At 57.2% G+C, this 15,066-nt stretch overlaps 7 protein-coding genes across 7 annotated transcripts; 5 read left to right on the top strand and 2 right to left on the bottom strand.

The window, feature by feature from the left end:
• The first annotated feature begins 71 nt into the window (after positions 1 to 71).
• TRAVEDRAFT_175821 (S-adenosyl-L-methionine-dependent methyltransferase) lies at positions 72 to 2,228 on the top strand. Its single transcript, XM_008047066.1, has 6 exons — positions 72 to 415; positions 479 to 617; positions 677 to 1,151; positions 1,214 to 1,450; positions 1,524 to 1,592; positions 1,647 to 2,228. The coding sequence occupies exons 3-6, from the start codon at positions 1,035 to 1,037 to the stop codon at positions 2,127 to 2,129; spliced, it is 906 nt and encodes a 301-aa protein (XP_008045257.1). The 5' UTR covers positions 72 to 415; positions 479 to 617; positions 677 to 1,034; the 3' UTR covers positions 2,130 to 2,228.
• A 52-nt stretch (positions 2,229 to 2,280) lies between these two features.
• On the bottom strand, positions 2,281 to 3,053 carry TRAVEDRAFT_40829 (nascent polypeptide-associated complex alpha subunit; the record flags this gene model as incomplete). The annotated part of the gene is made up of 4 exons (XM_008047046.1): positions 2,281 to 2,300; positions 2,357 to 2,636; positions 2,692 to 2,769; positions 2,829 to 3,053. The coding sequence occupies 4 exons, from the start codon at positions 3,051 to 3,053 to the stop codon at positions 2,281 to 2,283; spliced, it is 603 nt and encodes a 200-aa protein (XP_008045237.1).
• A 705-nt stretch (positions 3,054 to 3,758) lies between these two features.
• TRAVEDRAFT_40828 (DUF1264-domain-containing protein) lies at positions 3,759 to 4,682 on the top strand (the record flags this gene model as incomplete). Its single annotated transcript, XM_008047045.1, has 5 exons — positions 3,759 to 3,883; positions 3,940 to 4,075; positions 4,136 to 4,192; positions 4,254 to 4,299; positions 4,357 to 4,682. 5 exons carry the CDS (start codon positions 3,759 to 3,761, stop codon positions 4,680 to 4,682), a joined length of 690 nt encoding a protein of 229 aa, XP_008045236.1.
• A 456-nt stretch (positions 4,683 to 5,138) lies between these two features.
• TRAVEDRAFT_136829 (alpha/beta-hydrolase) lies at positions 5,139 to 6,401 on the top strand (the record flags this gene model as incomplete). Its single annotated transcript, XM_008047065.1, has 2 exons — positions 5,139 to 5,594; positions 5,658 to 6,401. 2 exons carry the CDS (start codon positions 5,139 to 5,141, stop codon positions 6,399 to 6,401), a joined length of 1,200 nt encoding a protein of 399 aa, XP_008045256.1.
• Positions 6,402 to 7,661: 1,260 nt separating this feature from the next.
• On the top strand, positions 7,662 to 10,816 carry TRAVEDRAFT_175812 (uncharacterized protein; the record flags this gene model as incomplete). Its single annotated transcript, XM_008047064.1, has 7 exons — positions 7,662 to 8,288; positions 8,350 to 9,006; positions 9,056 to 9,802; positions 9,855 to 10,058; positions 10,111 to 10,262; positions 10,317 to 10,445; positions 10,504 to 10,816. The coding sequence occupies 7 exons, from the start codon at positions 7,662 to 7,664 to the stop codon at positions 10,772 to 10,774; spliced, it is 2,787 nt and encodes a 928-aa protein (XP_008045255.1). The 3' UTR covers positions 10,775 to 10,816.
• Positions 10,817 to 11,037: 221 nt separating this feature from the next.
• Positions 11,038 to 13,473, top strand: TRAVEDRAFT_136662 (heat shock protein 90; the record flags this gene model as incomplete). Its single annotated transcript, XM_008047063.1, has 7 exons — positions 11,038 to 11,098; positions 11,160 to 11,404; positions 11,462 to 11,806; positions 11,856 to 12,151; positions 12,207 to 12,604; positions 12,658 to 13,052; positions 13,111 to 13,473. 7 exons carry the CDS (start codon positions 11,038 to 11,040, stop codon positions 13,471 to 13,473), a joined length of 2,103 nt encoding a protein of 700 aa, XP_008045254.1.
• Positions 13,474 to 13,739: 266 nt separating this feature from the next.
• On the bottom strand, positions 13,740 to 14,954 carry TRAVEDRAFT_32219 (S-adenosyl-L-methionine-dependent methyltransferase). Its single transcript, XM_008047028.1, has 5 exons — positions 14,861 to 14,954; positions 14,721 to 14,801; positions 14,456 to 14,669; positions 14,274 to 14,374; positions 13,740 to 14,200 (listed from the first exon to the last, which is right to left on the bottom strand). The coding sequence occupies exons 1-5, from the start codon at positions 14,926 to 14,928 to the stop codon at positions 13,840 to 13,842; spliced, it is 825 nt and encodes a 274-aa protein (XP_008045219.1). The 5' UTR covers positions 14,929 to 14,954; the 3' UTR covers positions 13,740 to 13,839.
• Between the last annotated feature and the right edge of the window lie 112 nt (positions 14,955 to 15,066).

Genomic DNA, 15,066 nt, shown 5'->3' with positions numbered 1-15,066 from the left:
ACGAGCAGGAGGCGAGCGTATATGAACGCGAGTGGAGGCGTTTGCACGGAGGACGCAGTGTCGCTGCTGCTGCCCATGGCCGAGTCAGACTCCCTCGACCCACGATCCCGCGCACCAGCCCTCGCCCCGCACACCCCGCCTGGCATGCATGTCTTCCTCACCGTCGGGTCCACCCGCTTCGACGCCCTCGTCCAGGCCGCACTCGACCAGCCCGTGCTCGACGCGCTCCGCGCGCGAGGATACCGCTCGCTCGACGTTCAGTGCGGCAACTCCGATTTCGACACCGCGCAGCTCCAGCAGCTCGCGGACGACCACTGGCGGCGCACCGACCACACGCTCGACATCAACGTATGGAGATTCAAGCCTTCTCTCAAGCAAGATTACGAGCGCGCTGATTTGATCATCAGCCATGCAGGTATACTCTCTTTCCCCGCACTTGCCTCTCCACCCGTCCCGCCGACCGCGTTCTCGTCCCCAGGCTCCGGCACGATCATAGACGTCCTCCGGCTCGGCAAACCCCTCATCGTCGTTCCCAATCCGACCTTGCTAGACAATCACCAGGAGGAGCTCTCCGACGCCCTTGCGGGCCTAGGCCACTTGCGTTCGTCCACTGTCGTGTGAGCACATCCGCACTAAACCTCTCTTCGTCCCTCATGCCATATATGGCGCCTTTCAGCGATCTCCCTCGCGCTATCGCAACACTAGATACTACGGAGCTCGTTCCCTTTCCCCAGTTCAACGGAAGCAGGTTCCGAGAAATCCTCGACGAGGAGATGGGCTTTGTCGATCACGATCACGCTCGAAAGAACGGCGCAGAGCGCTGAGTGCGAGTCTGTCTTTTCCCCTCACTCCTACCTCCATCTCTCGCTCCAGGGATTCTACACTGTCTGTATTACTGCTGCCATCTACTCGCACTGTGTCTACCACTAGCCCTGTCCGTGATATACCCCACAATTGTATCATTGAAACCTTCCGTCCGCGTCTGATCTTGCTCCGAGCGTTCAGCGACTCGTCTCCAGAGCTTCTTTAAACCGATGCCGACAGTGAAGGCGACCACGGTTTCCGCAGACGACCCGCAAACATATGAGGATGCGCATGTACACGCTGTGTACGACGAAATTGCACCGCACTTCTCCTCGACACGCTACAAGGTGCGCACGTTATCTCATTGTGCCCTCACGCTCTCACTGACAACACTTCGTCTTTCTACCAGCCATGGCCCATCATCGCGACATTTCTCTCTTCGTTTCCAACGGGGTCAGTCGGCGTTGACCTCGGTACGGGCAATGGGAAGTATCTCCCGCTACCATTAGAGCGACCCGGGAGCGTGTGGACGGTCGGGCTCGATCGCAGCAAGAACCTCCTCCAGATCGCGAAGCACGCCGGCGAACGTGAACGCGAGGTCGTGTGGGGCGACGTCCTCGACGGGCCATGGCGCGCAGGCGCGTTTGTCAGTACTCTTCTCATCTCCCGTGTCCCCTCGCGCGTGCTTCGTCTGCGGTCTCACTCGGACATTCTTGCAGGATTATGCTATTTCGATAGCTACCATCCACCACCTCGCTACCCCTGAGCGACGGAGAGCTGCTGTCAAGGTGCGGGAGCCTCTTTAATTGTCTCTCCACACCCGGGCTCATGCGGGACCGCAGCGGCTCCTCGAGAGCATCTCGCCTGCGCACGGACGTGCTCTGATTTACGTGTGGGCGGTCGAGCAGGATGAGCTTTCGAAGAGAAGCATACCAGCAGGCTCAAGCGAAACCCGTGGTATCGAGGCTCGCGCACCCTCGGGCAAGGGCCAGGATGTGTTTGTGCCATGGGTGCTCGCGCAGCCCGCTGCGCCCAAGCCCAAGGCTACGCGGAAAGATAAGGGCGGACATCAGCATGGCCCGGAAGAAAAGGTTGCGGGATCGAAGGAGGAGCCCGCGCCAGCTGCATCCAAGGTGTTCGACCGATATTACCATATGTTCGCAGAGGGTGAGCTAAACGAGCTCGTCACGGAGGCTGCGGGGGAGATGGGCTTGCAGGTGGGCGAACCAGAAGCCGGGTCGGTGTACGGCGTGAAGATAGTCCAGGATGGTTGGGAGAGGTCAAATTACTTCGTAGAACTGCGTCGATGGAAAAAGTCTGACTGAACCCATTGACCACGATGTGAGTTTCACGGCGGAATCATGGGACACGCGATCACACAATTGTGGAGAAGTCATCGGCACACCGAAGGGTATGTTTTGGACGTGAGGGCAGAGCAAAGAGGTAGAGTGGTGCAGCGAAACCGAATACAACAGATCACTCGCTTGCGGCCATGACTGCAGATCGGATATAAGCAACGCCTTCCAAGAGAGCAGAAAGGAGTTATACGCACTCGCATTGATCAGATCACCTCCGCTCTCCTTCAATACCCGTACGGCCTTCGCGCGCGTGCAGCCAACCTGCTGGATGACAAGCTCGATGTCCTTGGGGTCGACACCGGTCTCATCGACGTTGCCGTCCTCCTCAACCGCCTCGAGCTCGGGGATGTCATCGTCATCAGCGGGCTCACGGTCGATGCTGGAACCCTCGAGGTTGGGGACACCGCTGGAACCGCCGCCGCTCGCGAGCTGCTGGGCAGCGGAGAGCTGCGCCTGCGAGTTCATGTCCTCGATCTACGGGAACGGTGATTGGCAAATGACTTGTAGAATGAATCGATAGGGTACATACCTTCGCCTCACCGAAGACGATGTAGCAGTCGCTGTTGGGCGACTTGTACACATCGGGGCTCGCGATCACGAACAGGACCTGCATTCGTAGTCGCGTCAGTCTTTCCGCACGCGCGCCGCACATCCGAGAATACGTACGTTCTTGGGCCTCCGGAGGGTGACACGGGTGATGCCCGGGACCTTCTTGAGACCGAGGGTGATCAGAGCCTTCCTGGCCTTACGCTCGGAGCGCGACTGGATCTTGTCAAGCGCCGCCTGGGAGGTGGGGTCCTCGTCGTGGTCGTGGTCGTGGTCATGCTCGTGGTCATGCTCGTGGTCGTGCGACGAGTGGTCGGAGTGGACTTCCTCGATGGTGGCGGACATCTGTACGCCGGGCCTGCTGTCAGCGCCCGGGGCTACATCCAGAAGAACGCGCAGCCATCCACCCCATCCCTGAGTACGTATGGTCGAGAAGGCGGGATGGGTGCGTCGGTTGGCGGGGAAGATGCGCTTACCGTTGTTTTTGACGGAGGTTACGGGGTCGTAGGGGTTGCTCGCTGTGGTCGACAGTGACGAGGAGGCAGAACACGCGTAACCCTAACCCCACACAATCCCCATAAGGAACAGCTATCGACCTTCGAGCGCTTCCTCAACGTTCCTCTGCTTGAAGTTGACCACCACTCGCTGTTCACGGCCAAAAGGACTATGGCAGACCTACTTTCCGCGACACGACGTGCGACCATCTATCTGAAGATTGATGCGAATATGCAAGCAAAGCTGCGCCCTAGACGAGAATGGTCGTTCGTCTATGCAGGCCTTCACGGCGGGGACTCAATGCTACAATCTTGGGTCTCCACTGTGCAGCTCTGGCAACTAATATATGTTCTCTTCCATAAAACCGTTTACACTTATAATAGCGATTAGGTCCAGCACTGCTCCCAGTCCAGGTGTCTTCTATCCAGTTTCAGCTGGTGGCTCCAATTGCAGACGTGATGCTTAAACGACGTCATGTCTAGACACCTGGACTTATATACCACGGGGAGTCGACCCCATCGCCTTCCTCGTAAAATGTCCTCTCTTGAAACCGTCATGGATACAGAGACTAAATACTCGGCGTACCACTCTGCTCCCTACCATGCAGCAGGAACCGCCATCATGAGCTTCAAACCAATCAACGCAATTCACCAGCATTTATGTGCCTTTCACGTCTATTCGTGCGTCTTTATCATTCTATTGCTTCAGTTTGGCACTGAATAAGCCATACTTACAGTCAAGATCGCTCTCGACATGTTGAAGCACACCATTATTGCCAACATCTCTCAGCAGACCTTCACCAATGCATCATCTACGACTCGGACAAGTTGGATGCGAGGCTGATCGGGATCGAGTATATCGTCTCGGAAGAGGTAGGAATGAAAACTTGCACAGGCTAGGGGCTGATCCGAAACGCGTTGGGCGGAATGTAGGTGTTCACGTCCCTGTCCCGGGATGAGAAGAAGTATTGGCATTCTCACAAGTACGAGGTAAGCCCAACGGATGGCTCACACGCCCGAGAGGAACAAGGGTACTAACTCATTATCACAGGTTGAAAGTGGATTGCTCCAACTGGCGACAAAAGCCATGGTGCCTGGTGAGTCTGCGTTATCTAGCTTCGGTGATGATTGAACTATGCTTAACATGCCGACAGCCTCTGCGACGGACCTGGCAGAGCAACCTGCTATGCTAGAACTTCAGAGGACGTATGGGAAGACGATCCACACTTGGGCGATCGACACCTCCCCCGAGCTTCCCCTCGGGCCGCCAAATCTCATGATGGCTTACACGCGTGACGGCCAGGGTCCTCCAGAAGAGATGATCAAGAAGCGGGACGCAGAATGGGGCCAAGACACCGTGTCGAAGAGAGAATCGCGGAAGGAGTACTTGCCTCAATACGAGAAGGTCGACGGCGCGGATGAGTGGGAGAGCACTGGACGAGCGGTTAGGTTCAACGTCGAAGAAGTCTCCACGGAGTAGTGTGAACTTGCGGCTGGCTAATGGATTATGCGTAACGCTGCGCCGAAGCTGACCGTCTTTCAAACTTCTGACACCTCCAAAGCAACACAGTCGCTGCATACGGAACTACACGATTAATGCGTCATGAGGGCGACAAGTACTGTCGCTTGTATGACGAGGCGCGCCATGTGTACAGTGTAGCGCCGGATGCCGGTTCGCTGTTCTCGCCGTCACCCAGGTTCGACATCCGGAAGCTTACTTCCCGCTTCTCACGTATGGCCTTGTGAAAAATCATATAACCCATCGAGGATCGCCTACCCGGCTCACGTGTGACCTTTCCGCAGGTATATAGGTGGTGGAGGCAAGTCCAACGAGCTGCGGACGTCCATCCCGCACTAGCGCACGCCAAGTTCGCACTCACAATCTCTCCCCGGTCAGTACAGTTGAACTGCAGTGACCATCATCGAGGAGCAGACTATGGCACAACCACTCTTGCGTCGCCAGCCTTTCAAAGGCGCTTACCTCGCTTACCTGGTCCTCTCGACCCTCTTCGTGCGCGTGCCCCTGTGGTACATCTGGTTCTTACCGCGGAGCAACCGCCCGAAGGCGTCGTGGCCACTTTCAAGATGCATTCGCGTCATGCTGATGCGCGAACTTACGGGCCTCCCGACCAAAGTCGGCCTCAGGTCCACTCACGACGTCCCGAAGTCGGATAGCGAGCTGAAGGACGCGAAGTTCGTGTGGGTGGAGGGTCTCCCCGAGAATGCCGACGCATTTTGCGGGGAGGTCCGCAAAGCTGCGGAGACCGCGGGAGTGAAGACGGAGCGGGTCCCCACATACTGGTACATCAAGCCGGGCAGCACAGTCCCGCAGGACTTGAAGGCGAAGACCGGTGAAATCACCATTCTTCACATCCACGGAGGCGCTTTTCACGTAAGTTCCCGTGGCTTGGATAACCCATCCTATGGTATAACGTTCTGACCTCGTTCCGTATAGCTGGGAACTGCGCATCCGGACTCCACCATCTCGAGCATAGCCCGCGGCCTGCTCGCTCATAGCAAGAAGGTGGAAAGAATCCTCGCGGTGGACTACCGTCTCTCAGCAACCGCCCCGGATCCACCGGCGAACCCCTTCCCCGCTGCAGTCCTGGACAGCCTTGCGGCGTATCAGTATCTCGTCAAAGACGTCGGATTTGAGCCCCAGAACATCATCGTCGCCGGAGACTCCGCAGGCGGCAACATCGCATTCGCGCTGGTCCGCCACCTTGTCGAGAACGCGATCCCAGGTCTCGCGCCGCCAGGCCGCCTGCTGTCCCTGTCGAGCTGGCTGGACCTGTCGTCCTCCCGCACGACGCCAGACGCATCTTTGGCGCGCAACTTTGCGACGGACATCTTCTCAACCAGCCCCAATAACGCGTTCGGCGGGTACGGCATCCTGTCGTACTTGGGACCGCTAGACCGGGAGCAGGCCAAGACGAACCGATACCTCTCGCCTTGCTCCCCACACTTGGACCCGCTCGAGGGGCTGTTCAAGGGCTTCCCGCCAACCTTCGTCTCTGCGGGCGGCGCTGAGAAGATACTCGACGACTCCCTGGTCGTAGCGGACAGGCTGAAGGCGGATGGGGTCCCGGTGACAGTTGATGTGGTACCAGACGCCGTGCATGACTTTATGGTCTTCACATGGCACGAGCCTGAGCGCACGGAGGCGTTGAAGCGGGTAGGCAAGTGGTTGGACGACTGAGGTGCCCGGGCGGGAAAACCTTTCACATTCCTATTGTAATATCGTAAGTCAATTATCTAACGCGAGTGCAGCCTACTCTCTGATACATTTACGTATTGCTTCAAAGATGGTACAGTGCCGGACAACCAAAGTCGACAATTCGTCTAGCGCCTGATCGCGATTTTTTTCGGGCAAACTGACACCGGATTCATGGACAGGGAGGCTAAAAGAGCTCAAAAATGCAACTCCGAAGTTTTTCCCATGGATTTTTGGGTTGGCCAATTTTTTGGGCCGAATTTGCGCGCTTATTTACCCCTTCTAGAGCACTTCCCATAGGTCTGATGGCCTCTGCCGTGCGGTGACACTCGTGTAGGGTGTCTTTGTAGTCTTTATCAACCCGCCAATGTAATGACTATTATAAATTGTGTTGCCCAACTGATATCAATCCTGAGCTCAAGCGCATCGAGTAGCCGCAAGCGAGCGCCTCTTGGGCGCCAGACCTACCAGCCGGGCGTCTGAGCCGGAATCGGCGGCACCGGCATCCCGAATGAGATTTTTTACGGCCAGGCCGACACCGTGGGCATGCGTAGAAAAAATCAAGGAGTCCAAAAACACAATTCCGGAGTTTCTCCGGCGCTTTTTTGGGTTGGCCAAACTTTTGGACACCCAAAAGTAGTAAATCGCGATTTGTGAAGGATTGAGCCAACCGTTTTCGTCCGGACCAAGCCCAGAATGTTCGTACAGTCAATAGAGGTTATTTGCAGCAGGTTTGTACCAGCTCAGGTGGTGCCGGCGCTTGTATTACATGGAGCCATCGCGTGGGCCTCTCGCACTGTGAACAGGCTGAAATCTACAGGATCTGGTATTGCTCCACTCGCAATATTGAACTACTCCAACGGGCGCACCCTCACTGCAAATAACGTCTAATACGCATCTTTTCTGGTGGTTCCGGAAGTCTACAAAATTGGTCGACCAAAATTGTCGACTTTGGTTGTCCGGCACTGTAGCGGGGATGGAAGCTATCTCAAGAGCTCGAGGACGCTCTGCCACAGCGTGCTTGTGCTTTCTTCTCGATGTATGCATTGTCTTTGTCTTTGTCCGTGCATACTATGGGTGCAGTATTGACCCTGTAAGCCAAAGCACTAATGAGAATGGGGTAAATATCTGGTTTGTTGCAAAGACGTGGCCCGCTCGATCGAGTGGTTGGGTCGGATCTAACTCCGTCTCCCCGGGCGCTTGATTGCTCTGGCATAGACTCCAGGTCCAAAATATGCGGGCATCATGTCTTCCTCTGCCACCATCGCCGAGCTCTGCGCTCATCTCAGGCTCATCCTCGACTCCTCGCTGGACGCGGTTTCTCTCAATGAGCTCCTTGCTAGAGTTGATGCTTTCGTCCTGGAGTGCTCCGCATCCCCGGAAGCGGGTACGCTTATGCACCAGCTCGAGGATGAGCTTCAAGTAATCTACGACGATGTCGTCGGCCACGCCCTCTTCCCGCAAGCCGAGATCTTCTTGGCTTTCCTCTATCACCTGAGGCCCGTTCTCCCCTCCAGCTCGATCATCTCGACCTGGTTTGACCTGGTGCTCCGGCCGACGCTCCGCGAACCGAAGCTCCCTCTTCCTGCGGTGAACTATGCGAAGGAGCTGATCACTTCTGCTCTCGACCCTGGAAGCAACTTCTCTTCTGCTGCAGAAGATGACCCTGCGGAGGTTGAGAAGCAAAAGGAGCGGGTGGGTGACTTCCGGAGGCGGCTCATGGACCTGTACCTTCTAGACGCCTTTAACGAGAGCTCCGGGGATGACGTCTTGGAGTGGGCAGAGTTGGATGAAGTACAGAGGGAGAAGAAGGCGTACTGGAAGGCGAATCTCGAAGACGTCCTTGTAAGGGTTGCCCTCGAACGACCACATGTAAGGCTTCTGGAGAATGTCTCTCATCCGTCTACCCTCCATCTGAACGCATGGCATACAGGACTTCCTCACCGAGCTCTATCATTGTTATGTCTCCCCGACTTCACGTCTGCAACTCCTCATACTCTTGAACGCCTACACGTCGGAACCTGCCTTCCCTGACCACGCCCATGTTCTTGCCTCTCACCCACTCATGACCAGCCTCCTCCACTCCCTCATCTTCGATAACTCCTCCACGGTCTGCACTATTGCTTTGACCGTACTCATCAAGCTCCTACCAATCTTCGCCATCAAGGCATGTCAACAACTCAAGAGCCTCCTGCCGCTTCTGCTCGTCGTCCTCGCACGAATTCTATGCTGGAAGGAACGCCAATCATCCTCTCCTATCGTTCCCGTTCTACCAGATCCTGACGAAGATGACGAAGATGATGCGCTAGCATCTGACGATGACGAGGACGTCGTGCGTGAGGGCTCGCGCCCGCTCCAGATCCGCGAAGACATCGAATGGGAGCGGTTGGAACTCACTTTCGACGGCCCGGCGTCGAAAGCACCGTCACCCGACCGCTACTTTACGTTCTTGTATTACCTCTTCCCGTGCAATGTGATCCGGTTCTTGCAATGTCCAGTCCGGTACTTGACGGACAACGGTGTGGACAGCCTATACGCCGTCGAATGGGAAGAGGCTCTCGATGCGGAGAAGATCAAGAGCAAAAGTGAGGTGCGTACAGGCTGTCTTGCAGATCGGCGTCGACTGAACGAGCGAACAGCCGTTGCTGCGCAGGCACGTCTTGCACCCGCTGCTCATCTGGCGCGAAGCGTCGGAAGAGCTGGAGCAGCCGGACTTCTGGGCCTCGGAGCAGTTCGACATTGCGCGGATCGTCGGCGGCGCGACCATGCTCGAAGCCCGCAATGCAGCGCTCGGGTCGCGCCAGCCTCAGCCAACGGGCATATCCGCCGCACCCGTCAGGACCCCTTCTCCTGAAGCTCCGCGCCCTCCTTCGGCAGACCCTTCTGCGTCGCAGACGGAGGCATGGGATAGTGCCCCCCTCTCATCGTCGCTGGAGACCGTGCATGTGGAGGCGGACTTCGCCCCATCATCCACTCCTGGACCGCATAGGATCTCGCTCACCCACATGGTCGCGACCTCGGTAGCACTGAAGTCGGGACTTGACATCGCGATCGTGGACCCTTCCCCCGCATGGTCGGCAGTCTTGTTCCCCTTGCGACCCCGCACACGCTCTTCCTCACGAGCGGAACGGGAGTCCCTACAGCCTTCGGAGGAGCAGGTGGAGTCTCCGCCGACGCCTTCGCAGTCCGAACACAGCAAGGACTCGGACGGATCGTTGCCGCGGCACGTCGCGCAGGCGATCTCGGCGCTGCAGAGGGAGGTGCTCCTACTGAAGAACGAGCTGAACCTCGAGCTGTGGACGACTCGCGAAAACGTGAAACACATCGGGCGGTTGTGCAAGGACCGCGTGGTGTCGCGGACCGAGGAGGTGGAACGCCAGGGCCTGGTATGTGATCGCACTGACCGTGCACTTCGCGCGTAACTCACGATTGACGCAGCACAACAAGCTGAAGGAGTACAAGCACACGGTAGATCGCTTGCGCAAGGAGCTGAAAGAGGCGAAGGAGCAAGCCATCGCCGCTCGGTCCAGGTATACGGATTGGAACAAGGAGCTGCAGGACCGGGTGGCTGGACTGCGCACAGAGAAGAAAGCATGGACCGCTGAAGCTGCGGCCATGCGCGCTGCGGAGAAGGAAGCCAAGGTTGGCCGTGCGTAACCTGATATGCGGCACATGCGCTGACAGCATCTTGTAGGACACATTCGCCGCGCAGGGCAAGCTGCTTGCGGAGGCAAACCAGCTGGTGTTCCATCTGGAGACGAAGATCAAGGAGAATGCGCCCAAAGTGGACAGACTGTACGACTACGAGACGCAGATCAATCAACTCATCAAGCTGCAGCGGCTGTGGTATGTAGTCGAAGTTGGTGTCTGTAAACGTATACGCTCAAATGGTACTCGCAGGGAGGCGGATGTGCACAAGATCAACGACAGCAAGGAGTACCTGGCGGCGTTCGCGAGCAAGTACAGAAAGATGGAATTCAGGCTAGACGCCTTCGAGAACGCTCAGGTAGAGGCGGAGCAGAACGCAGCGTAAGTTGTTGGCGGTGTTGGGGAACAACACGATTGTCTGACAAAAAGTACCGAGCAGTGCGCAGAGGCAGCAGATTCTGGAACTTGAGAACAGGATCAAGCAATCACAGAAGGACCTGGAAGCGGCGCGGAAGACCACACAAATGCATAGGGATACGCTGGGCTCGGAGGAGTACCGTAAATTGGAAAAGGCGAACGAGAGGTTGCGGGATGAGAACGAGGAGCTGTGGCAGGAGAACGAGGAGGTGAAGGCGATGGTGGAGGTGCTGAAGGGGCAGGTAAGCGGAAGACAAGGACTGGTGTCCTCGCCAAGAGCATCGCCTACGTGAGCTGTACACAATGGAGGTAGACATAGGATGCCAAATGCGGAAGGGGCTGTAGAACGTCGTGGAAGGCGTCCGAATCTTCGCGAGGCAGGCAAGGCAAGGACACGAGCGTCTGTCCGCATTTGCAGCAGGATCGAAGGTTCTCGAACGGCCACTGCTGCAGGATACATAAACCCCCGTCCCTCAGATCGTTCCTCCCCAGCTCGTTCTATCGTCGCACTCATCCCCATCTTCTCCCCTCCCCCTTACGAACCGTACGCACAAAAATGGCATCCGAGAGCTTTGGCTTCCAGGCCGAGATCAGCCAGCTGCTCGACCTCATCATCAGTGCGCACTCCGTCTTTTTCGCGTTTGTGGACGCGCGTCGATCTGACTTTCTTTTGCGCAGACACCTTCTACTCCAACAAGGAGATCTTCCTCCGTGAACTCATCTCTAACGCGTCCGATGCCATCGACAAGATTCGGTACGCGTCCCTCACGGACCCCTCCGTCCTTGACTCGGGCAAGGATCTTTTCATCCGCATCACCCCCGACAAGGAGAACAAGATCCTCACCCTCCGCGATACCGGTATCGGTATGACGAAGGCCGACCTCGTCAACAACCTCGGTACGATCGCGAAGTCCGGCACAAAGGTAAGCAAAAAACGCGTGTGGCGTTGACGCGCCGATCGCTAACTTGTCTCTTTGTAGGGCTTCATGGAGGCGCTTCAGTCCGGCGCCGACATTTCCATGATTGGCCAGTTCGGTGTCGGTTTCTACTCTGCGTACCTCGTCGCCGAGCGCGTCCAGGTCATCTCGAAGCACAACGACGACGAGCAGTACATCTGGGAGTCTGCCGCCGGTGGCACCTTCACCATCACCCCCGACACCATCAACCCCCCTCTCGGGCGTGGTACCGAGATCCGTCTTTACCTCAAGGAGGACCAGCTCGACTACCTCGAGGAGAAGCGGATCAAGGAGATCGTCAAGAAGCACTCCGAGTTCATCTCCTACCCCATTCAGTTGGCGGTCACCAAGGAGGTCGAGAAGGCAAGTGTCTCAGTGGCGTCTCCCTGCGCGTCGTTACTAACTTATCCCACAGGAGGTCGAGGACGATGAGGAGGTGAAGGAGGACAAGGAGGAGTCTAAGATCGAGGAGGTCGAGGACGACGAGGACAAGAAGGACAAGAAGAAGAAGACGATCAAGGAGAAGCAGACCACGAACGAGGAGCTCAACAAGACCAAGCCTCTCTGGACGCGGAATCCCTCGGAGATCACCCCCGAGGAGTACGCTGCGTTCTACAAGAGCTTGACTAACGACTGGGAGGAGCACCTCGCGGTAAAGCACTTCTCCGTCGAGGGTCAGCTCGAGTTCAAGGCCATCCTCTACGCGCCCAAGCGGTAAGTTCATGCAGCCATCGTCACGATTTTAAAACACCTGACTGATCTCGTCCAGGGCACCCTTCGATCTCTTCGAGTCGAAGAAGAAGCGCAACAACATCAAGCTCTACGTTCGCCGCGTCTTCATCATGGACGACTGCGAGGACCTCATCCCCGAGTACCTCAACTTCATCAAGGGTATCGTCGACTCCGAGGACCTGCCTCTGAACATCTCGCGTGAGACGCTCCAGCAGAACAAGATCCTCAAGGTCATCCGCAAGAACCTTGTCAAGAAGTGCCTCGACCTGTTCACCGAGATCTCGGAGGACAAGGACAACTTCAACAAGTTCTACGAGTCGTTCGGCAAGAACATCAAGCTCGGTGTCCACGAGGATGCCCAGAACCGCAGCAAGCTTGCCGAGTTCCTGCGCTTCTACTCGACGAAGTCCACCGAGGAGATGACCTCCCTTAAGGGTGAGTACTCTGCCGCAGCGCTATCGCGTCCCGCGCGCTGACCATTTTTTCAGACTACATCACTCGCATGCCGGAGGTCCAGAAGAACATCTACTACCTGACCGGCGAGTCGCTCTCTGCCGTGAAGGACTCTCCCTTCCTCGAGGTGCTCAAGAAGAAGGGCTTCGAGGTTCTTCTCCTTGTCGACCCCATCGACGAGTACGCGATCACGCAGCTCAAGGAGTTCGACGGCCACAAGCTCGTCTGCGTCTCAAAGGAGGGCCTCGAGCTCGAGGAGACCGACGAGGAGAAGAAGGCGCGCGAGGAGGAGGCCACGCAGTTCGAGGACCTCTGCAAGGCCGTCAAGGAGGCGCTCGGCGACAAGGTCGAGAAGGTCGTCGTCTCGAACCGTATCACCGACTCTCCTTGTGTCCTCGTCACCGGCCAGTTCGGCTGGTCGTCGAACATGGTACGTTATTTTGCCTGCCCATCGTTGCCACCCAGTTTACTCACTCCACCGTCTGCAGGAGCGTATCATGAAGGCGCAGGCCCTCCGTGACTCGTCGATGTCGTCGTACATGGCGTCGAAGAAGACGCTCGAGCTCAACCCCCACAACCCCGTCATCAAGGAGCTCAAGCGCAAGGTGTCCGAGGACAAGGCGGACAAGTCCGTCCGCGACCTCACGTACCTGCTCTTCGAGACCGCGCTCCTCACCTCCGGCTTCTCGCTCGACGACCCCACGTCGTTCGCGAAGCGCATCCACCGCATGATCGCGCTCGGCCTCGACGTCGACGAGGACGAGGAGTCCGCACCCGCCGCGTCGTCGAGCACGGAGGCCCCCGTATCGACGGAGGCCGCGTCGAGCTCGGCGATGGAGGAGATCGACTAGGGGACTCGTGCAGGACGTTTGCGGGGCTAGGGTAGATCTGAGAAGACGTTCCATTTCCGTGTAATTTGTATCATAGGTTCATGTCGGGCATTGCTGTCTTGTTGCATCTCACGATCACTCTCATGCTTACTATAGTAGCATCGCATTGAATCCATTTCTTTGCTCTCTCACTCATTGTGCGCGCTCGCGTGAGCAGGAACGAAGGGTAGCAGTCAAATTGTGACAACTTAGGGATCCGGACATCTCGCATACACGATGGATGGAAGGCGCCGCGCGCAGTTGACAAATGCTAGTGGTTCCCAGATTGATACGTATGGTACACTTCTCCTATCCGTTTCTACAGTTACTTGTGGCTCTCCATCGCATCTACTTCTTCCTAGAGATGACGAGGAACGTCTGGTAGGGATACTCAAATATGCCCTTCTCCTGATCGATCCACACAATCCCGTCCTTGCGCTGCAGAATGGCGTCGATGTCGTCCTCGAGCTTCTTCTTGTCCTCCGGGGCGAGCACCGCGATGTAGCTCTTACTGTTCGCGCGGTTGATAACGATGTCGCGCGTGCCGTGCAGTACGTAGTCCCATACGTTCTCCTCCTTCGGCTCGAAATTCGCGACGTACGAGGGCGTGTCGAACGTCGCACGCCACAGCCCAAGACGGAATTGCGGCGTGCCGCCTTCGTGTATCTCATAGCGGGCGCGCAGCTGGGCGACCCACTCCGCGCGGTTGCTGGAGACGGGAGGATGGGAGGATGGGATGGTCAGTGGCGGCCAGCTACCGCAGCAGATGCCTGGGCACGTACCGGTCCTCAAGGTTCCATATGAACGCGACGATGCCCTCCGGCTTGAGCACACGCGCGAATTCCGCGACAGCCTTGTCGTAGTCCGGGCACCAATGGAACGCCTGCATCAAGAGAAGCACACTTCAGTTAGACACGCATAACATTCACGGGGACAGCACGGGACGGGATGCTGGTATCCGTACCTGCGCGATGACGACGAGGTCCGCCCATCCATCTTCGATGCCGGTGGTGTCGAACGTGCCCTCCTGGGCGGAGACACGCGGATCGTTGACGGTCTCCGTGAAGACCTTGCGCATCCCCTCGCTGGGCTCAATTGCGCGCAGCTCCTTGATAGAGTTCGCCCAATCGGGGTGCGCGAGCAGCGCGCGGGTGAAGATGCCAGTGCCCGCGCCGATTCTGTCGGAGGTCGGTGTCTGCACGCAGGATCAAGGTGATCTGGCTGCTCACTCGACTATGTTGAGGGGCGGCGACCCCCGGACGGAGTTGCGGATGTGCGCGAGCGCATTGGCCTGGTACGACGGCCGCGCGCTGCGTTCAAATGGTAGACTATGAATGCATTCGATGTCCAGATCGAGAAAGCATCCTACCGGTCGTAGAGTTCGTTCGTGCCCGTGCCGAAGCCCTCTTTGGCAACTACGTGGACCGTATGCGACATCGCTCGTTGGAAGGTTCGAATGGCAGTCTTGTGGGTGATGTCTTGTGTAGTCCTGTAGCTCGCAAGAGCCGATATGGGGCGTATGTTGAGTTTGTAGGCCCTATATATACTGTACACTATCGGCCGACGGGATGCGCT

This window comes from Trametes versicolor (assembly GCF_000271585.1).
Source record: "Trametes versicolor FP-101664 SS1 unplaced genomic scaffold TRAVEscaffold_16, whole genome shotgun sequence".
In the NCBI taxonomy this organism is placed as follows: Eukaryota; Fungi; Basidiomycota; class Agaricomycetes; order Polyporales; family Polyporaceae; genus Trametes; species Trametes versicolor.
The sequence above is the reverse complement of the archived record's forward strand: the minus strand, read 5'-3'. Positions and strand labels throughout refer to the sequence as shown.

What these genes read in the sequence shown, in the direction of transcription:
- TRAVEDRAFT_175821 (XM_008047066.1), top strand. Translation starts at nt 1,035, where the DNA reads ATGCCGACAGTGAAGGCGACCACGGTTTCCGCAGACGACCCGCAAACA. An exon ending in TCTCCTCGACACGCTACAAG is followed by an intron (nt 1,152 to 1,213) that starts GTGCGCACGTTA and finishes TCTTTCTACCAG; the next exon opens with CCATGGCCCATCATCGCGAC. An exon ending in CATGGCGCGCAGGCGCGTTT is followed by an intron (nt 1,451 to 1,523) that starts GTCAGTACTCTT and finishes ACATTCTTGCAG; the next exon opens with GATTATGCTATTTCGATAGC.
- TRAVEDRAFT_32219 (XM_008047028.1), bottom strand. Translation starts at nt 14,928, where the DNA reads ATGTCGCATACGGTCCACGTAGTTGCCAAAGAGGGCTTCGGCACGGGC. An exon ending in ACGAACGAACTCTACGACCG is followed by an intron (nt 14,802 to 14,860) that starts GTAGGATGCTTT and finishes ATTTGAACGCAG; the next exon opens with CGCGCGGCCGTCGTACCAGG. An exon ending in ACCTCGTCGTCATCGCGCAG is followed by an intron (nt 14,375 to 14,455) that starts GTACGGATACCA and finishes CTCTTGATGCAG; the next exon opens with GCGTTCCATTGGTGCCCGGA.